The following is a 19,839-nucleotide window of genomic DNA, read 5'->3' as shown; positions in this document are numbered from 1 at the left end:
TTCATCATAAATGTTGCGAAAGCAAGGCATGCAAAAGGAGATACAGGAGAGACAAGGCAGAATTTGTAATGCAAATTATCTCAAATTATTACAAGAACAACATACAGAATGCACAAATGTCATTCGGCAATATTAGTAATCCAGTATATGAAGACAATTTTGGTCAAATGGCAGCCATTCAAACAATTAAAAGGGTGACATGCAAGGCAGATGGTGAAGCCAACACACATAAAAAAAACGAGAAACTAACAGAACAGGAGTCTTACCTTCTGAGCCACAAGGAAAGTCAAGCGACGGATTCCATGTTCAAACAGTAGAAATTTCTGGGATTGATTGAAAAAAAAAAAGAAAGAAAAAAAAAAGTATTGCGTTAGTCTAATATTAAACTTGAGAAAATCAACAACAAACTTTTTAGCTAACATTCCACTTCCAACCTTTGATTGGGTGAACTCCCGAAACATGGCTGCCAAGCCATCATCATCCATGTCACTGTCGGTCTTTATAGCCACATTCAATATATGAATGGGTTCATCTTGGGCACTCTGAATTGGCAAAAAAAGAAGAAGTAAAATAGCAATTTTTTGTTGCACTACAAGTAATAATTACAGTAGCCTACAAGTACAATAAGCTTTTGCCACCTTGTTGTCCTCTTCACCATACAGGACGGGATTACCTCCCTCGGGGAAGGTCGGGCTTGGGGGAGGAGAGTCGGTGAAGCAACTCAACACATCTGGTATGTTCCTTAAAAAAAGAAAAAAAAAGGAAACCGTACTTTAGTCACCCAATGCATTCACATTTCCATTTAAAATGCTTTAAAATAGAACACACTAACTTGGTGAACTCCTGGAAGGAGCGAAAGGAGACCATGGCCCCCATTCGTTGACATGGGGGCGTAAAGGAGGTGTCTAGCAAAACATCACTCACGCTAGCAATGTGCAGCATGCCATAGTGGTTGAGGTTTGATGAGAATGACATCCTGTGGTGAAAGGGATTGGAATGACAATCATCACAAGCGATATGAAGACATTTTCCATACACCTTACGAGAGTCCCAAATGTGTCCCAAGAGATTTGAACCCCCAGCTTTTTGATGCTGTGGAAAGCATTGTTTCCCCTTTCCCTTGGTATAAAGACAGTTAAATTGGATGAGGCTTTAACAATAAAAAGCAGGTAGTAAGAAGATTTTGCTATTACATTTGAGCAGAATGAAGCAGCTGTATCAGGGATATTTGACAGACGGCTTGTTAGTCAAATTGGACCAATAAAATTGCCTGCGTCCCCACAAAGTAATATTAGGAGGGAAAATGCATTGATAACCCATAGAGTGATGACAAAAATCTGACACTTGACCCCAGCTATTCAGAATTCTTGCTTTGACAGATCAAAATCCCAGAGGTCTAAAGTAACCTCAGCTCCATTGACCAAATGTGTCAGAAGTCATAGTATATGAGGGCTAATTTTGTAGAGTTGGAGTGGGGCTGCATAATAGACTGAGACCAAATGTCATTTTGTCATGTCACTCGGCTCAGACAACAAAAAATTCTCACACAACAAATAAATGCAAAAAAACCAATTAGACCCATACGTGCTCTTTAATGTTAACCCAAAGCCTACACCCACTGAGAGTATTTTAAAAGTTTGGCATCAAACCTGTCCAGAGATTCCAAATTTGAGACAGTTTTGGCTTTTAGAATGTCCGGGATTGAAGGTATTTTCCTAGCAGGACAGTTACATCATTTATTTCAGCAGATTTGTACATGTTATTCAAAATCTTAATAACTAGGGCTGGGTATTGATTCTAATGTCCTCAATCGATTCGATTTCGATTCACAAGAGTTCAGTTCGATTCGATTTTTTCCTGATTTGATTCACTTCAATTCAATTCGACATTGATTAATTATGGAACATATATTATTCTTAAAAATGGACATGATAAAAACTCAACAAACATTAAATTCCAAATAACGGTGAAGCGGAAGCAGTAACTGGTGAAATTATTTAATTTATTAATAAAAGTAAAGTAAGCAAATAGTTATAATCACTTAAGTGTTACACAAACATAGACTTCAGCATGGATGAGATGGAAATATTTTCACAATTCTAATTCAGCAAATTGTAAATGGTCTTACAGTGCAATAAGTCAGGTCTTTCATAAATGTAGAACAGTACTTCAAAATTAATGTGAACAGTAAAGGTCAAGAAAAACATAAGATAGAAAAAAAATTGATAAATTAAAATAATGGATTCATGGTTTTATGAATTTATATCAGGTTCGTAAAGGAACATTGATTCCATAGAATATTCGATTTTTAAAACCCAGCCCTATCGATAACATTGAAGACTCACACGCAGACATTAATGAGCATAACACAGATTATGAGTTGAGCGCCATGCTGTCGTCAACAAAATAAATAAAGCCTGCACTTTGTAGTTCTCCAGGTATACCACCAGATACATTACTCTTAAATTGAATTTATGCTTTGGCCATGCATCTAAACTAGTCTATGCAACAAAAAGAATGTTTACAATACCTGTTTAGAGTGGGGATGTTCCCTCTGCAATCAAACAACATTGATTAATATGGGGTTAGTGGCAGACTGGCAGGCATCAGGACAGGAAGACAGTCAATTTGTAGCAGTGTGTTAGTTCATCTCAACGATGGTTTACTATGCCCTAGTCAATATCTAAATGAATGCACTCGGCTGTCAAAAGGTTGAGCACACATTTTACTTCTTGACTGCTCCCTGTACAACATGCATCATGAGATATTTAGGCTGTTTTTTGTTGAGCTTCTCTCTCTCAACAAAAGGTAAAGGATCAATCACTTCATGCTGTTTTTAGAAACAAGTAAATCATGACACATACATAAACGTGCAGTACACGCATTCCCAAGCGACAACAGTAGGTACGCCCGCACAATCCATATCAATCTAACGAGATTCGCTAGGAGTTAAATTGTAAATTACTGAAATTAGTCTTTTCATGCTCACTTTTGATGGATACTGTCAGAGATGATATTTTTATCCAGATTAATAACTTGTAGTTCTATGTATAGCTTGCATAATAATAATACTTGTATTTTGGATCCCACATTATACTACATCCAAAATATGATTTCACAAATAAAACAGTTCGGATCTACACAATCATGCATATGATCAAATGAAAATAATCCACAAAACAAAAAAAATGGTCAAAACATGTTTCAAAAAGCTGACTTTTTCATCATGCGTTGGTCTTGGAGCTCACAATAGTGCACGTGCACCTACTGTTGTGGCTGGCATGTGCATAGTGATGACATTCTTCTGTAATTCCAGCATACTAGTCATGCACAGTGACAGCAAGTAATCAAACAGATACTCGTTCACACAAACAACCAGAACACAATCACACACTACAAGCATGTTCAAATGCTGAACATGCACAAGACAATCCTCAAATTTGTCCATTTATCTTTGGCAACAGTGCCCCCTAGGAGGACGAGCTTACATAAGGTTCTGCAGGCGGGAGAGCTTTGAAGCCCACACACATTTTAAACGAATCAATCGGGTATTGCAATCTACCTTGCTTTGCAACATTTAAAGAATCGGACTGGGACAAGCAACTCAAAACACCACAGCCAAATACAGATAACAGAAACAAACACTGACAAATACAATGTTTAAAGAAGAAGTCAAACCAAAAATAAATTCTTGACAATAATATGTTCTATGCGGCCCCACTAGTCTAAATATGGTTTCAGGTTAATATTGCGTTAGTGGAATATGAGTTAAGCAGCAAAATCCAGCCGTTTTTATCAATATCAGAAGGCGGCCATTTTGAGTGAAAATGACATCACAGTTTCTCAGGTAACAACCAATCACAGCTCACCTGTTTTCTGAAGCTGAGCAACTGTGATGTCATCTTCAGTCGACAGCAAGTGGCAAAATGGCCGCCCCGAGATGGATAAAGACGGCTGGATTTTGCTGCATAACTTATATTTCACAAATGTAATATTAATCAGAAGGGACTAGTGAGGTCACATATATAAGGTATTATCGTCAAGAAATATTTACGGTTGGCTTCCGCTTTAAGGAAAATGGGTGTGGACGGAGCACTTAAAGCTAACAAAAAAAAAAAAGGAGTGGAAATTAGACCGCTAATTCCTTCTGAGAAATAGGAGCATGTTGACTTGTGAAAGCAGTCTAGTAACAGTGCAATTTTATCTTCCTATGAAATTATTGCACTTTTTAGTTGGTCATAATGAAATCCATCATGCATCTATTATGTGGGAGGAAAAACATAGTAATCCTTCAGGAAAAGGGATGTATCACCAAGTACAATTCTGAGGGAGAATCAAATAATTCTTAACTTTGTAATTAACCATCAATTGAATACCTGTTTGGGTGCGAGGTGGGAAGCATGAACTGGAACTCTACTATACATGTGTTGTCCTTCAACTGGCGATGCTGCACGCTGTTGAGCTCATAAGCGATGTATGCTCTGCGTACATAAACCTGCGAGAGAGATGAAGGCACATTATTAGGACTAGATTTGTGAGCACTCTGCATTAAAAATACATCAGTGCAAAGTGGTTCAAGAACCGAGAGAAATGATGATCTCACCTCAAGGGCGGCCATTCGGACCACCTGATTACTGTGGTAGAAGAAGTTGGGCAAAACATCAAAGATTGATGTTTCAGAAAGAATAAGTTTCTAGAAAGCAAATTGACAGTCATAAGCGCTTGCTCCACTAATAAGTCAACCACATCTGCAGGTTGTCCTTTTTGCCTACCTGTAAGTTCTCAATGCAGAACTGGTGGCCATACATATCAATAGCAGAGAGGAAGATAGACTCCACCTGGTTGTGGCGGAGCTCATAAGAGGGGAGGTGAGATGCTATCAACACCTGCAGAGAATGAAATTATGAATGATTTCATACCTCATTGGATTTTATTATCTCAGACATCGTCTTTCCTATGTTCATACAGTGCTCAACATAAATGAGTACACCCCGACTGATTTGTTAGAAAACATTAACCTTCCTTTGAGAATTAGTTTTTATGGCATACGGTATTACAAAATACAAAGGAGATTTGGCATCCTTGTTTTGTGCACACAAACATATTTTTTTGGCCCACAACTATAGTACATTAAAATTACAATTGGAGGACACCAATGAAGGTCTAGCAAAGCAAAATTTTATGTTAGCATTTTATTCATTTATAATTAATAAAAAAATTGTTGAGTTTCAGATTTTAAAAAATGAATATGACAAAAAAATGCATAAATCCTCATCTATGTGTTAAAGAAACATTCCTCTCCAATGTAACAATGTAGTTTCTTTGCAAGCCACTTTTGAATGTGCTCTCATACTACACTTTATTTGAGTAATTTCGGCCTTCTTATTTAGTTTTGAACTGCACAACCAACCTGCCGTGCACGAAGTGCCACCTTCGCGTTTGTTGTCTTGCTGAGCTGGGTGAATTCAGTCAACATGGCCATCAGTTCTTCTGTCAGTGTAGGATCACGGCCACACAGCTGGTCCTGAAGAGAGGATACACAGTACTACTGCTCATGCACAGGAGGGGGGGGGGGGCATTCAAGTGTCTGTGTACAGTGCAATTCCAAGGAAATTCCATTTGACTAAATACTGTATATCACACTTAGTGGATTAAACGGAAATAGAAACAAACCTTCATACTCAAATATACAAAATATGATGGACTTACAATCAGCATTATAACCAGTAGGTTCTTTTTGGTGACTTGGGCATGAGAGAAGATGTAGTTGAGCACATTTGTCAAGTCACCTTTGTTTTCTTCACGCAGGGCAAACACACACTTGTCATAGTGTCCTATCAAACAAACAAATACATTTGTACCACACAGTACTGAGAACTGCAGCCACTCAAAGCTGTTCATTGTGAAAGAGCGCCACCCAATGGAGGAACGTAGTATTACATCTGGCCGTATACCATTTGCACATTGTTTGAGTACAATTTCTCACCATTCTGAAACTGGATTTCTACTTTCAGGTATTGTCGGAGTAAGTCGATTACCACTGCCTTCATGTAACCTCGGATCCCACTGCGATATCTGTAAATAAATAGGCAAACAAGACACCGGCCCGTATGATGCAATGTAAACAAGTTGCAGAAGAATGACGTATCATACAGACTATGGCACTCACTTCTGCACCAGTTGAACAATGCTTTGCGTGTTCATGAAGAAGACTTCTCTTTCAGACTTCTTGTTAAGAGTTGCAGCGTGGCTGTCCAGGATGTTTGCAATCTGGAAAGAAGGGAAATATATAATAAAAGCAAAGTATTATTTGGCACCATATATGTTGAATGGGTTGAGGAGTCTCAGTGAGACAAATGTAGTACTTTTCTGCCATCTTGTGGTATTTACATGCAACTGTAAACCTTTTTTGGGGATGTCACTTACTAGGAGATTTTCAGTACAGTATATATGGGCTTAGTGCCTATCTCCACCAAATAGCAGGGAGCATTTAAGCTAAATGTTAACTTTTGTACAAGTTATTTGCACCCTTTACTGACTGGTAGTGCATACTGAAATAATGAATGCCTCAATTGTATCAAAGACCAAGCAATATCCATATTGATATGAATACAGTATTAAATAAATGCACATGATTGAAGTGGTAAAAGCGCCCCCCCCCCCCCCCCACCCGCCCAAAAAAAATGATTCATCAACCTAACCCTTCAAAACAGAATGCTGTGGTTTAGCAGTTGATGCATACTGTCAATGTGTGTATGCGTGTGTGTGTGTGGGGGGGTGTGTGTGTGCGTGCGTGTGTGTGTGTGCATGCATTGGACCACCTGCTGACTGGGAAACTGGCAAAGCACTGAGGTGATGTTGCTGGCATACTGAGCCATCTCCTTTTTGATGGCTTTCTCCACAGCAGGGGGGACACGACCCGAGACACTGGTCATAATATCTTGGAGCTCCAGCAGCGGTAACGAGGGGTCACGCATAGTTTTCATCAGTCTTTCGACCCACTCTTTCAACTGAAAATACAGAAGTTAGCATATTCAAAGAATAGCATCACATTAGTATAGCTCTTTTTTTTGAGTTGTTTCTAACCAGATGTTGCATGAGATCTCACCTTGGCGCTAAAGAAAGGTTCAGGGAGACAGTAGCCATTCATGACGTGAATAAGGTGATCCAGTGTGTTGTGGAAAACTCTGTGTAGTTTCTCTCCTCGCAGAGCAACAGGCTGGGTGGAGGGAAATGTTCCTGTATGCAGCTGTGCCTGCAAAACAAAAATAAAAATCACTTCAAACCGTGTAGCCAATAAATAACACATTTTGCTTAGTAATAACCAATCTATTAGTAATCCTTTTTAGATAAAAATTGTTCCCCCTAAATTTAATCTATGCATAGCAGCAAACTATTTTCCTCACAAGGAACATTAGTAATTTTTCTGGGCTATGAGATGAAGTGACATCAGACCCACAGTAGCAACTTTGCTAAACAGCACATTTGAGTAAGCCTGTTTTGTTCAAATTGATCAGTAAGAAATGCAAACTGTGTCAGGCTGTCAGCATCAAAGTGTGCAGTCATTTCTGTCTATTAAACTGTCTTTGAAAGTTTGACGGATCTATAGGCACACTAGCTTGCTAGACAGACGCCACATTCTACACTGTCAGCATAATTTTTTTTTTTTTTTTTTTTTTACTGATTAAACAAGATTTCAGGATGATGTTTTTTTATGTTGGTGACAAAAGCTTGTGATGACAAGTTTTCGCTGGGCTCCAACTTCCAGTTGAGAAGACGAATCAACCGCCATGCACCATCACACACATCAAAATAAAAGCACACCTGATGTTCGTCTAATGCTGTATTTTGGCAGATTTTATCTTGAAATTGTTGGCTGCGTGTTCCGTCACATGGCATGAACAATTGTTGCTTCTTGGCTCCCCGCAATGCCCTTTTTTTTTCTTACTATTGAGGTACTTTGTTGTATTTGACATTAAATATCATAATAGAATTAAAGGGTGCATTTTTATAATAAAAAAAACATCTAGATATTGGTAAACATCTATAAAACGTGAAACTTGTTTTGTAATTTTTATGAATCATGTATAATATGTTGGGATAGTTTCGGATTCCTTTGTTTTTTAATTGTGTGTTACTCACAAGAATATAGGGTATTTAAACAGGAATGCGTGCATGTGCCAAGTAGAAATTGCTACTTGACATGAAAAGAACATCATTCTGACATTACCTGTTGCACCAGGGTGGGGTCATCGAGTTGAAGTTTGGCAATAACACAACCAGGCTGCAGTGATGCTCCAGCCCTCTTCACATAGTGAATACAACCAGACTCAGTAGTTGCAAGGTGCAAGATCATCTTCATCACCTGCAATTGAAATCAGTACAAATCGACTCAACCAACGCTTACAATGTGCACACGTAAGCAAAAATGGCATACCTCTATTTCAGCATAACCCTGGCCAGCAAAAACATGACCTCCATCTTCAACTGTGTAGTGGATGATTTTTCCTGCTGATGGAGATCGCAGCAGCGAAGGGTCGTTCTCTTTTTCGAAAACACAGGTCTTGTTCCCTATGGTGATGCGGTAACTTTCGAGAAGAAAACCAGTTGAGATCATAAGTAAAAGAAGCATATCTTTGTGTATTTCATCTTACCTGTCTACCTCTTCCTTCATGTATGTGGTGTAGCTGCTGCCATCATAGGACAGCAATAAACCTCCGTCGCTTAGCCGATGGACATCCACTTCGACAGTGGAGTGATTCATGATGAGAACATATGAATTGGGACACTGGCGAGTCACCGCCAGGACGTACTTTACGCATTCATAGATCAGCTCTACATCCACTGTGTTGAGAAGCGTGTGGGCTGGCAGAACCTGCCCCCTGAATCACAATGTACAGAACCCATGAGCACTTTCTATTAGGCAATTAGAGTGCACACTTGAAGCTTCAAGAATGTATTTGTTTAAAGAAAATGAAGTAAAGGGTGAATTCTATGTATTTCCATATGAACATATTAACACACATTAAACAACTTCCTGGAATGGAACACGGTTGAGGTCCTGAAGGTCCACTGTTTGATGTAAAATAGACAAATACAATGGCCACATGCTTACCTCTCCAGAGAATGATGGAAAATGGACACACTGTTCCTCAAATTAACATCTGCCACATGAAGAGCTCCACTCACTATTCCCAGCATTGTGTCTGGACGCTCAGCCTGAATGCAACAAATACTTTTAGAATGGCAGGGTACCAGAATTACTGCTATACTGTGACTTATTTAAGTCAATACAATATACAATTCTGCCGTATCAACAATTAAACCTCACTCATTAAAGTTATCCGTTAAAGGGGACGTCAACTTCCTAATTTTTATTTTACAATATGTTCTAAGCAGCCCCACTGGTCTAAATATGGTATTGATGGTTAATATTGTGCTAGTGAAACATGAGTTAAGCAGCAAAATCCAGTCGTCTTTATCCATCTCACGGGGCGGCCATTTTGCTACTTGCTGTCGACTGAAGATGACATCAATGTTGCTCATGTCTCAGGTAACAACCAATCACAGCTCAGCTTCAGATAACAGGTGAGCTGTGATTGGTCGTTGCCTTAACAACATTGATGTCAATTTCGGTCGACAGCAAGTGGCAAAATGCCGCCTCGAGATGAATAAAAATGGCTGGATTTTGCTTCATAACTCTTATTTAACAAATGTAACATTAATCAGAATGTCATGTTTAGACTAGTGAAGTCACTTATAGCATATTGTTGTCAAGAGATGTTTAAAGTTGACTTCCACTTTAAGAATTTTGTGGCCAGTGAGTGTAAACGCGATACAAAATGCAGTATTTCTCAAACAGTTGGGGAAAAGTATTCAGTGATCAAAACAAACATATTTATAAAAAAGAAAAAATAAAAAAAATAAAAAACATCTGCACACACCTGCATCTTCTCGGAGATTAGCCTATCCAGCCAGCCCGTGTCGATGGTGTTGCGCTGAAAGGTTTCTGTTTCCAGTAGCTTTATGAGGTATTCCACCGTGGTCCTAAAGTCTCCTCTGATAGACAGCTCTTTCAAAGCTACCACCATGTTACTAGAAAATCAAAATTTCCCAGTAAGATTACAACACAGCAAGTACTTAGTAAATGATTTTGTGAATCCAGTAACAATGCACTTACGAGATGGCTTCTTCACGATTCTCTCCCCAAGAAAAACAGTGTCCAAATTGGGAGTCAGCAAACTCATGTAGTCCACCAGCAGCTGCAACACTGAAGTAACCCCACACGTTCTTATTGCTGCGAAAGTTCAGCTCTTGTACTGTTCCAGAGCTTGGCTTGAAACCCTGCACAGAGACGCCATTTGATGAAAACATACAGCCACAACTATGAGGAGAAACTTGAGGAATACACAAACCTCATCTGGATTTTCACTGGTGATGCGTGCTGCAATGACATGCCCTCGTGGGGAAGCAGCTGTCGACAGACCCTCAAAGTCAATGGTAGTGTCACCCCAGGGCTGCACACCATAAAGCATCCTGATGTCTTTGATTCGGTTAAGGGGGATGCCCATTGCAATCTAAAGCAGAGGGCAGAATGAGCCCAAAGAGCATGTTATCTTGAATCTACCGGTATATTGCGTGTACGTAAAGCAAAGCATTCGCTGAATCTCATTAGATTGAGCATGTGTACTTGAAGTTCACCCGCAACACCTCAACTGGCTCCTCTCCAATGGAGAGTCTCCACGCGTAGGAGTAGTAGCTCGACCCGGAGTCCCTCCAGGATGACAGAGCTTCTCACCCTCATCATTATTCACAAAAGAGCTTATTGCAACATGGCCCTGGTTGATCTCTTATACTCTGCTGCCACCGGCTGGCCGTTTTTGGGAATAACTACCATTGCTTCAAGCGGCCTCTTCAGGTCAGAGGCTGCATCAAAGCATTCTGTATGCTCTAGCATAAAAAAAAACCATTAAATCGTATAAATAAGTTTTTGGGACCATGGTAATATTTAAAATAGAACGTTTTATACGTTTTGGGGAGCAAATGAGTTAAGTGTCATGTTTTGATGAAGTGACAGGAATATTAAGGAAATTTCTCAGAAATGACTCAACTGAAAAATATCATCTCCCAAAAAGAGAGTGAATATTCAGTTTGCCTGTAAAAACAAAATGTCACTCAACGGTGATGCCCAATCAGCTCAAAAGTGGCAGCTTTCCCTACATTGCTGTCCTTCAGCTTGACTGACGCTGACCTAAATATACACACACACACACACACACACACACACAATCCTAAACACAGCGGGTGCACACCATGTGACCAATTGCAGCTTCAACCACTGCATCTGCAACAATGATGTGTCTCTTGGGCAGTTAGTTGCCATGGAGACGGGGGCCTCGTCTAACGTAGACTATTGGATGCAATCAAGCATAAATACAGCCTGCTATCCGAGATGGTCAACAAATTGAGTGTGGTATACAGCTTGTCTTTTTTCTACAAGCGCAGGTGTACTTGGGACTCACTTGAAGCTGAGCAGCGGGTAAATTTACATCAGCCACCATCTCAGTACAGGGGTGTTCAACCTGCAGACGAGGGTTGAGCTCCAGAAAGTAGAAGCTGCCATCTTGGCCGTAGAGGTATTCCACTGTGCCTGCACTCACATAGCCCACCATCTTCGCCAGTTTCACAGCACACTGGATACAGAAGACATTTAATATGAATTAATCATCCATTTTCTATGCCGTTTATCCTCTTTAGAGCTGTGCTGGAGCCAATGCTTTAAGACATGAGACATGGCTAGGTGAGGTTATTAACTGCAGTTATCAACTAACTCATGAATTTTACACAACACATTTTGTTTCTATTCAGGATAACTTTACAAATCACAGTAGCCATTAGCTGGGAGAGAAGACTGAGATCAATGATTCATTGTTGGGAGAGGTGCGCTTTTCTAAAATTGTATTTACCCTTTCCATGTCCTCAAAAATATCAGATGTGGCAATGGTTGCTGGCGCCTCCTCTATAATTTTCTGATGTCGCCGCTGAACTGAGCAATCTCTGCCAAACAAGGAAATGGCATTGCCGTATTGATCTGCCAAAATCTGAACCTCCAAGTGGCGGGCATGTTTGGCGAGCTGCATGACGAACACAGGGGAACCTGGAACTTCTGCCTGGACCTGAAGCATTAAGGTAAAAAAAAAATTGATAAACAAATCATACATTTAAACTGACAACACAGTGCCTTATTTGAACTTACTTGTCTGAATAGGTTTGGGAAATCGTCAGCGCAATTGACTTTACGGATACCTTTACCTCCCCCTCCTTCAGACGCCTTCAGCATAACAGGGTAGCCGACCTTGTCAGAAGCCTATCGGTAGATACGAGCAAGTTTGTCGCATGCACGCAGTTTTTCGGAGCACATGTGATACTGGAGGCTCTGAATGCTCACTTTGACATTGGACTTACTTTCAGGCCATCGTCTACATCCTGGATGCAGCCAAGCTCGTACAAGTCTCGAGGAACAGTGATATTTCGTTTGCTTTGATTGTCTTCGGACCATTCGACTGTCAGGCCTGGGAGAGAGAAATAGGGAGCATATTACTGGTACACATATATCATGAAGAAATATTACGTAGTTAAGGCTGAGAATTTTTATCTTATTTATTTAAAATCAGCTCACTTGGCTGAGTTGACCACAAACGGACGACACAAAAATGTCAGATTTAATAAGTTAAATACCATATTTGTGACACTTGGAACCAATGTTTGGCCACTTCCATTTGTATTTGTTGCTGATGGGTTCAAACAAACCCAAGGGGATTTGGTGAGTCCGTCTCAGGGATTCGGCAGAGGTCAGGACATACACTCAACTCAAAAGATTTGTGATGAATACACCACACTTGGCCATCATTGGCTGCAGGTAATCACTCTACATTGCTTGGCCTATCTGTGCTGCAGGCAATTTGGTGTGCTCAATAGTCAACTTGTGGCTGTTGTAATAGTACGTTGTGTGATTAGCGTAATCACTTCATGCTATGCTGAGCAAAAAAAGAAAGTGATCAGGTGAATATGTGCAAAATGAATTCACATTGTATAACGGAACGTATGGTGTCCCACAGGGTTCAATTCTGGGGCCTCTGCTGTTTTCATTCTATTTGCTGCCCCTGGGTGCCATCTTAAGAAAACAGTGGTGGTTGTTTGAAAAGTGCTGTATAAATATAGAATTGAGTCGAGTGATGGGTCCTAACTGCCTGATTTGCAATGCCAAGTTGAGCAATTCTAGTTGAGCGCAACTAGCTATCAAAAATAAAAGGGACAATTCCTTAAGATGAATGAAGATTGGGAAAAGCTAAACTAAAATTGTTTTTGTGATATAGAAATGAGAGGCTGTTTTGCAAACTAATTGGACATAAAGGAAAGCATACCTGTTCCACTCCATGGCAAGGTGGGGATGCCAGCTGTCTGAGCCACGATAGAGGAAGCAATCTTATCTCCTAGTGCCCACATTGCCTTACTAGGAGGACCTAAGGAGGAAGTAGTTAGTAGAAGACAAGTACCAGTATTTTTTTTTCCACCTGCGATGCAAAACTTAACTATGCCAGAAAATGTATCTTACCCATGAAAGCAATGCCGTGCTTTTGGAGCAGCTCTGGCAGTTTTGGGTTCTCTGAGGCATGACCCCATCCAGCCCAAACAGCCTGTAAGACAACATCAATAAATTAGCTACTTTATCCATTATAGTGCAAAAGAAGAGAGAGCATTAAATGAATGGGAGGTACCTGTACAGGTATTCGTTTAGCAATGTCCAAAATGAGCTCCACATTAGCATAGTTGTTGTTATTAGTACCTCCTGGCACAGGCACGTAATGATCCGCTATTTTGATATACTCTGAGGCGAAAAAAAAACAACAGAAAAATATTTTAATTGGACAATTTCTAATATGTATGTATTATTTTCTCACAACAACTGGAGGACAGCTTTGCCTAGTATCTGGAGATATTCAAATGTGTCAGACAACATTACAGTCCTAGTGTCTTTAAATTTAGTTCTGTGACACCATCTCTCCACAAACAATTAACAAGGGAATTGGAATACCCAGTGCATTGCTGTCCTATTTGACAACACATTTATCTTTTACTTAAATTATTATGTTCAGAGAAAGTCTTGCCAGTCCTTACCAGCATTGGCCTTCAGGTCCTCCGGTGTCACCATCACCACAAATCGGATTGCCCGTTCGTTCCGAAACATCTCGTAAGACCAGCGGCGAATAGAGCGCATGCACTTGACTGCAGCAATTCCATTATTAGCAATAAGCACCTGAAAAAGCAAAATATTACTGCTACAGTCTAGCAACGATGATGTCGTCCAATCATGACACATGATAATAACTGGGACTAGATTTTTATTTTTTTTGCAGTTGGTACATTGTGCATGAGACCAAGACAATTACCTTCTCAATGACCTTGTTGCCACCAAAACGTGTGACAAATTCAGCAGGAGATGCTACAGTGAAGTCCCTCTGCAGATCAATACGTCGGCGATCACGGTTTTGCTTCATCAAGTGCAGCCCAGACATGCTCGGCCTGTTTATAGAAGTACAAACATTTATAGATGTCATATCTATATATATATATATAACATAGCTAACTATACACAGAGAATAAGGAGGAAACTACTCGTTGCTCATTTTCAACAATTTGTCTTAAAGGATCTTTGTGCAGTTTGTTACTTTTTATTCGCGACTGCCACCTCTGGCCCAAAGCGTAACTGCAGCATCTGTGTCAGGCTCGTTCATGCACGATCTTAAAGCGACAGTCGCAGTTGGAAAACGAAGACATGACTTCAAACGAGGTAAGAAAAACTCCGTCCCTCCCCTCCCCAAAGTCACACTCGACTATAAAGGGAAGATAAAAGCTATAGGTGAAGTCAGAGTAAAACAGTGAGGGCTCTTCCTACTCATCTGGGCATTGGGGGCGCATGCATGATGTAGAAAAAGATTTAACATGACCTTTTTAAACGGCACAATGCACCTTTAAGCAGCAGTACAATGCTGGCTTCAGTTATCAAGAATTCCATAGCTACCATGGTTGTGGACACAGGAGTTGAACAGCCGACTTGAGTCAAATCTAGTGTATACTTCCCAATTTACATTTTACACAGCCCTCAACACACGTCGCACCATACAAAAACGTGACATGATAGTTACTTGATTCAATAGTTTTAACCTGAGTCACACTTCAGTGACACATTACACATTCGTAGAAAGCATGCTTTTTTTTCTCTCTTCTTACACAAGAGAGAAGAAGCAAGCGTTTCGAACTCAAGCGCCATCCAACTGGGGGAGGGACATTACACACTGAGCTGGAGGGTGTGCCAGTGCCTAAGCCCGTTTGGCTGGCTGTTTTTTGTGGCCTGTTATGTTTTGCACGATTGCAACACCGTCAAAGTTACTAGGAAAGTGAAAACACACTTGTGTTAGATAGATAGCGATTCATGTCCCCCTGTGGAGCAAAAAGTTAAGTATTGAGAGTGAAAATGTAAGTGTGAGCGAGGGCAAAAACAGTATTTCCATTTGAATGGATGTTGAAGCCTTAAGTTCCCTCTAGGTTATTCCAGCCAGATATCAGATCTGATTCCAAAAACTAAATCACTAAAGGGGATTCAATCATAGTGCCCTGTAAGCCTAAAAGAGCTACCCAAAGCAACAAGGCTGTGTTTCTTATCAACCTGAATAGCACCATTGACAAGTCAGATGGGGCATTCATAAATATGCTTTGCTCAACCTAAATTCCACAAGTTTACACCTACTTTCCACCCAAATCACGCAAACCCGGGGGACATTTTCAGCAAGTGAGTAGCCAGTGCAACTACATTCTTCACACATGCTGCAAAGCAGGCAAACCATAGGCGTGAAGCTCCAGGTGAGGCCTCTCTAAAGTCTGACACAAGTGTTACATTGGAAATTGTGGCCTCTCATATTGGTACTGTTAATAGAGTGGAGAATGAAGCAAGTTTAAGGAATGAAGAAATAACAGCATCAAGTGCTCAAATTGCTACTGATATCTTTAAAAAGTTTGCACTTTCACAACAATCGTCGCTGCAATAAAACGCTGTACACAAAACATAACGTACAAAGTCCAGACTAACTGGTTTAGCAGTGGTACCGTATAATAACAATAATTATTTTCTAAATTACAACAGAGAAAATCTGAAATATGGCAATGTTCACAAATGGTCTAACATTTTTTTTGCACAATACAATACTGTATTGAACTATTAGTTAGTCCAAATGAATAGACTGTAAAAATGAAATAAACCAAACCAAACCAATATTAGGTACAGAAACAAAAAACAAATGTATTATCAAGTATAGATCCTAACCTTAGATTGTTGTGCATGGAGCCGTCAATGTGCTCAAAGCTCAAGTCATTGGTGCTATCAGAGCTTCCAGATGATGGTGACAAAGAACGCCCCTCCTTCTCTTCCAGCTTCACATCCGGCTTCCCTTGGACTTCATCTTCTGAATTCTCCTCGGAGACCGATCCCACAGCAAAGTGGGGGTGCACTGCTGCCATAGGTGGGTGTTTCTTGGTAGCATCTTCCTGCTGTGCCATGGCTGGCTGACACACACAGGTTGCGACCACTGGACAAGGGAGAGAACAGCAAAGTTGTTAATAATGAAAGTCAGTATACGGTCTGCTGGCATGAGATACTGTTTGAGTGTTTGCAAAAGTGGCTTACTTAAAAAGATAGTATAATGATAATGCAATAGCTATTGCAACACCATAACCCAGACACAGAGAGTCTGAAAACTATTCCAAGCTTTAGGAGAATTTACTTTAATCCATGTAGCACAGGGGTGCCCAAACTACAGTCCTGGTGTAATTTGTGGTCCACCATCATTTTTTTTTTAGCTGCTTGCTGCATATATTAAAATGGATACATGGTGGGGCAAGGCAAGAGAAGCTCTCATCACTCACATCCTCATACCACACACACACATCACCAAAATAGTTTTAAAATGTGTATTCATAATTACCAGAATAAAGAACTGAACAGTATGCGGAATTGCTTTTATTGTATACTGCAGTAACTGTCACACAGTCATTCTTAATATCATTTTGAAAATACAAATTGCTCTAGAAGTGAATTTCTGTTGGTTGGTGCCGGTGCTGCAATTTGTCATTCATTATTATTCTTTATTAAGCTAAATGTCTTACTTTCTATTTTGTATTCATAGTTGCTCATTGAACAAGCAAAAATATACTTTATCCCAAAAACTAAATTATTCAATATAAATTTCAGTAGGATATTTAGAACTTTGCTCCTCAAATGAAGTCATTGATTAGCAAAGAATAACAATGATTTCAAGTCATGTATATACGGCATGCATTATATAAAATAGATTAAAGGTGAAGTGTCAAAGTCTCTTGCATCCAGCCCTGGAAAACAAAAGTTTGGACTCCGCTGATAAGGCCTACTGACAGAAGAGGATAGTGTCTGACTCTTTCAGACTTCTGTGGAGGGGGATGAGATCGGCGGACAAGAAAGGACTGGCCCAGAAATTAAGGAAATCGGAGACAATACCGATCCAGACCTACTGATGTGCACCCCTATAAAAGCAACAGGAAATATGATTTGAAAGGCACTGATGCCTTGTGTCAATATAAGCACGTGTAGGCTAGTACTGTATACTGCTTTCTTCACACCTCCAAATGACAAAAAAGCAGTCGCAACAGTTACCAAATAAACTATTCTTTGCATTCTAACCCTTTTTGGGTAAAGCTCAACAAGCTGCCTACGATAATCAATCACGTGGACTCCTCGTGGTAATTTAGGTGAGTTTTGTGTCGTCTCGCCCCCCAGCATCTTAAGCAGGTGTACCACTGATGCTCTGCAATTTAAGGATGAGGCCCCTTACACACATGCAACAAACAACTGCTGAAATGACCAGAAAAACAAGCCAAGTTTTTCGATCAAACAGTTTTAACCGAGGCAAACATCGGGAGAGAAGTTAGACGAGTACAAATATGCAGAATTGTCCAAAAGTTAAGGAGGTAGTCTTCTAGCCAAGATTTCAGTCGGCTTTTATCCTAACTGTCAACTGTCTAGTAGTAGTTAATGCATGCTAGTGATAGCGTTTTAGTACACACACAAAAGCTAATTTAATATACACGCTTGCTAGCGAGCCGAAAAGCTCATTGATACAGTAAACGCTGTACTGTACTGTACTCGCTATATTCCGAAAGCATTAGTTGATGGACCGTCCGATTATGCGGCTCATAAAAAAAAACCCGTCAACTCACCGGTGGAGATAAACCGGCACGCAATCCTGAACAGTCAAGTTGAAGAGCTGAATAAATTACTGGCGTTTCGAAGACATTATGTGTTTCCGTAGTGAAATTGCATCGTGATGAGGTCACGGCAACCGGTTCAGAGGCTTTAAACAGCAGAGTATGGGGTGATGTGACGATTCCCAAACAGGTTACTTTTGTACATTCCCCTCTGACCTCAATTTCCGACATAGAAACAGGCGAGATAGAGATGACTCCGCCTCCAAAATGGCGACTAGTGTGCTTTTATGTGCACAGAAATAATACTCGTAATGTTATTTTAATTTTATTTTGTCATAATTAGTGTTTTAATGATTATGTATATTAAAAAATAAAAATAAAAAATAAATTATCAGATTCACATGTAACCGAAAGAGGAGAACACAATGCAAGCAGCAATATAACGCATTAGCTTCCTACCATTATCAACAAAAATGTAATCTGCCTGTGTTTACGATTCCTGTAAAGAAAGTGTCTATTTAATCTAGATCTAAAACTAGACGGGTGTCATTCCGAGAACCAATGAAATATTAGAGGCGTTTCCGTGGGCGGGTTTAAGAAGATTTCTGAGGCTGTCCAGGAAGTGGTATTCTCTGGCGTGCTGCATGTGTCACAACAAAACCATGGAAACGCGACAAAAGTTATCGTATATAGCGAAGCCGTGAGTTATTATTTGTGTATGTTGAAGTGAAATTAGCCCAGTCCATCGGAAGACTCTATTTTATAACAGTCTCTTTAATGAGCTACAATCAATTGTATCAAAATCTGTTTAAAATGTTCGCCGGTCTACTGTCAAATATTCATTTTTATGTACAATAATATACTCAAAATAAAAAAAATTAATGCAGTCAGGTAATGTACACAACGTCAGTACAAATCTAATCCACTAGATGGCTTTAAAATCCCATGGTATGCGTTTGAAAGCAAGTTGAGTCGAGACAGCATGGCTTATCTTTGACAGTAAAGTTTTTGTTTTCATCTTTATCGTGCCAGTGTGCAGCCTGCATGACCAATCAAAACAGAAGCAGCATTCCTATTATTTTGTTTCCTATGCAAGAGTGAGAGTCAATGACAGAAACAAATGTCAAGAAGCAGTGAAATTGAAAATTGCATCTACTTTTGATTGCTTGTCCTTGCATATTGAACATCAAATACATAACAGACTGTTTACCTTAGTTAACACTGAATGGCTGAAATATTTGTCTAATGTTATAATTCTCTTGTAGTGCCAAGGTAAACAAGCTATGTGAAATATACTCTGTATAATGCAAAGCAAACAGCCTTCATCCATTTATCAATGTTTCATACCTTACTTATGTCCAGGGTCAGAGGAAGCTGGAACCTATCCATAGATGACTTTGGGCAAAAGGTGGACTTTAGCCGGGACTGGTTGCCAGTTACTCACAAGACAGACAACCTTTCATACTGCCATTCAGACCACTGGGTCACTGGGTGGGAACTAAACAAATGCTGCCCAAATACAAGTGAGGTGAGTGAACCACTACA

At 39.9% G+C, this 19,839-nt stretch overlaps 2 protein-coding genes across 9 annotated transcripts in view; one reads left to right on the top strand and one right to left on the bottom strand.

Moving 5' to 3' along the window:
* The window catches only part of acaca (acetyl-CoA carboxylase alpha), a 37,179-nt gene extending 18,674 nt beyond the window's left edge, over positions 1-18,505 (bottom strand). For 4 of the 7 annotated variants that reach the window (XM_086097859.1, XM_086097860.1, XM_086097861.1 and 1 more), the window contains exons 1-33: positions 18,307-18,505; positions 16,382-16,643; positions 14,451-14,583; positions 14,179-14,317; positions 13,779-13,888; positions 13,616-13,697; positions 13,425-13,523; positions 12,466-12,572; positions 12,257-12,367; positions 11,967-12,176; positions 11,523-11,693; positions 10,416-10,577; positions 10,181-10,344; positions 9,945-10,095; positions 9,116-9,219; positions 8,655-8,882; positions 8,438-8,588; positions 8,231-8,365; positions 7,109-7,255; positions 6,822-7,010; positions 6,170-6,270; positions 5,987-6,075; positions 5,710-5,834; positions 5,411-5,524; positions 4,773-4,886; positions 4,604-4,693; positions 4,377-4,495; positions 2,531-2,554; positions 1,650-1,715; positions 833-976; positions 639-741; positions 435-542; positions 267-323 (exon numbers count right to left, since the gene is read on the bottom strand). In XM_086097859.1, coding sequence (XP_085953985.1) covers positions 267-323; positions 435-542; positions 639-741; positions 833-976; positions 1,650-1,715; positions 2,531-2,554; positions 4,377-4,495; positions 4,604-4,693; positions 4,773-4,886; positions 5,411-5,524; positions 5,710-5,834; positions 5,987-6,075; positions 6,170-6,270; positions 6,822-7,010; positions 7,109-7,255; positions 8,231-8,365; positions 8,438-8,588; positions 8,655-8,882; positions 9,116-9,219; positions 9,945-10,095; positions 10,181-10,344; positions 10,416-10,577; positions 11,523-11,693; positions 11,967-12,176; positions 12,257-12,367; positions 12,466-12,572; positions 13,425-13,523; positions 13,616-13,697; positions 13,779-13,888; positions 14,179-14,317; positions 14,451-14,583; positions 16,382-16,614 — 4,080 coding nt within the window. In that variant the 5' untranslated portion in view covers positions 16,615-16,643; positions 18,307-18,505. The remainder of the gene's footprint in view (positions 1-266; positions 324-434; positions 543-638; positions 742-832; positions 977-1,649; positions 1,716-2,530; positions 2,555-4,376; positions 4,496-4,603; positions 4,694-4,772; positions 4,887-5,410; positions 5,525-5,709; positions 5,835-5,986; positions 6,076-6,169; positions 6,271-6,821; positions 7,011-7,108; positions 7,256-8,230; positions 8,366-8,437; positions 8,589-8,654; positions 8,883-9,115; positions 9,220-9,944; positions 10,096-10,180; positions 10,345-10,415; positions 10,578-11,522; positions 11,694-11,966; positions 12,177-12,256; positions 12,368-12,465; positions 12,573-13,424; positions 13,524-13,615; positions 13,698-13,778; positions 13,889-14,178; positions 14,318-14,450; positions 14,584-16,381; positions 16,644-18,306) is intronic. The other 3 variants (XM_086097862.1, XM_086097865.1, XM_086097866.1) reach the window with 1 other exon arrangement.
* A 397-nt stretch (positions 18,506-18,902) lies between these two features.
* LOC147160902 (roundabout homolog 1-like) overlaps positions 18,903-19,839 on the top strand; it is a 113,342-nt gene continuing 112,405 nt past the window's right edge. For both annotated transcript variants that reach the window (XM_086098505.1, XM_086098501.1), the window contains exons 1-2: positions 18,903-18,994; positions 19,657-19,822. The gene's annotated coding sequence lies outside the window, so the exon portion shown is untranslated. The remainder of the gene's footprint in view (positions 18,995-19,656; positions 19,823-19,839) is intronic.

Source organism: Leptonotus elevatus, chromosome 16 (assembly GCF_054856555.1).
Source record: "Leptonotus elevatus isolate MCC_2025b chromosome 16, RoL_Lele_1.0, whole genome shotgun sequence".
Lineage (NCBI taxonomy): Eukaryota > Metazoa > Chordata > Actinopteri > Syngnathiformes > Syngnathidae > Leptonotus > Leptonotus elevatus.
This window is presented reverse-complemented; position numbering and strand designations above follow the sequence as displayed.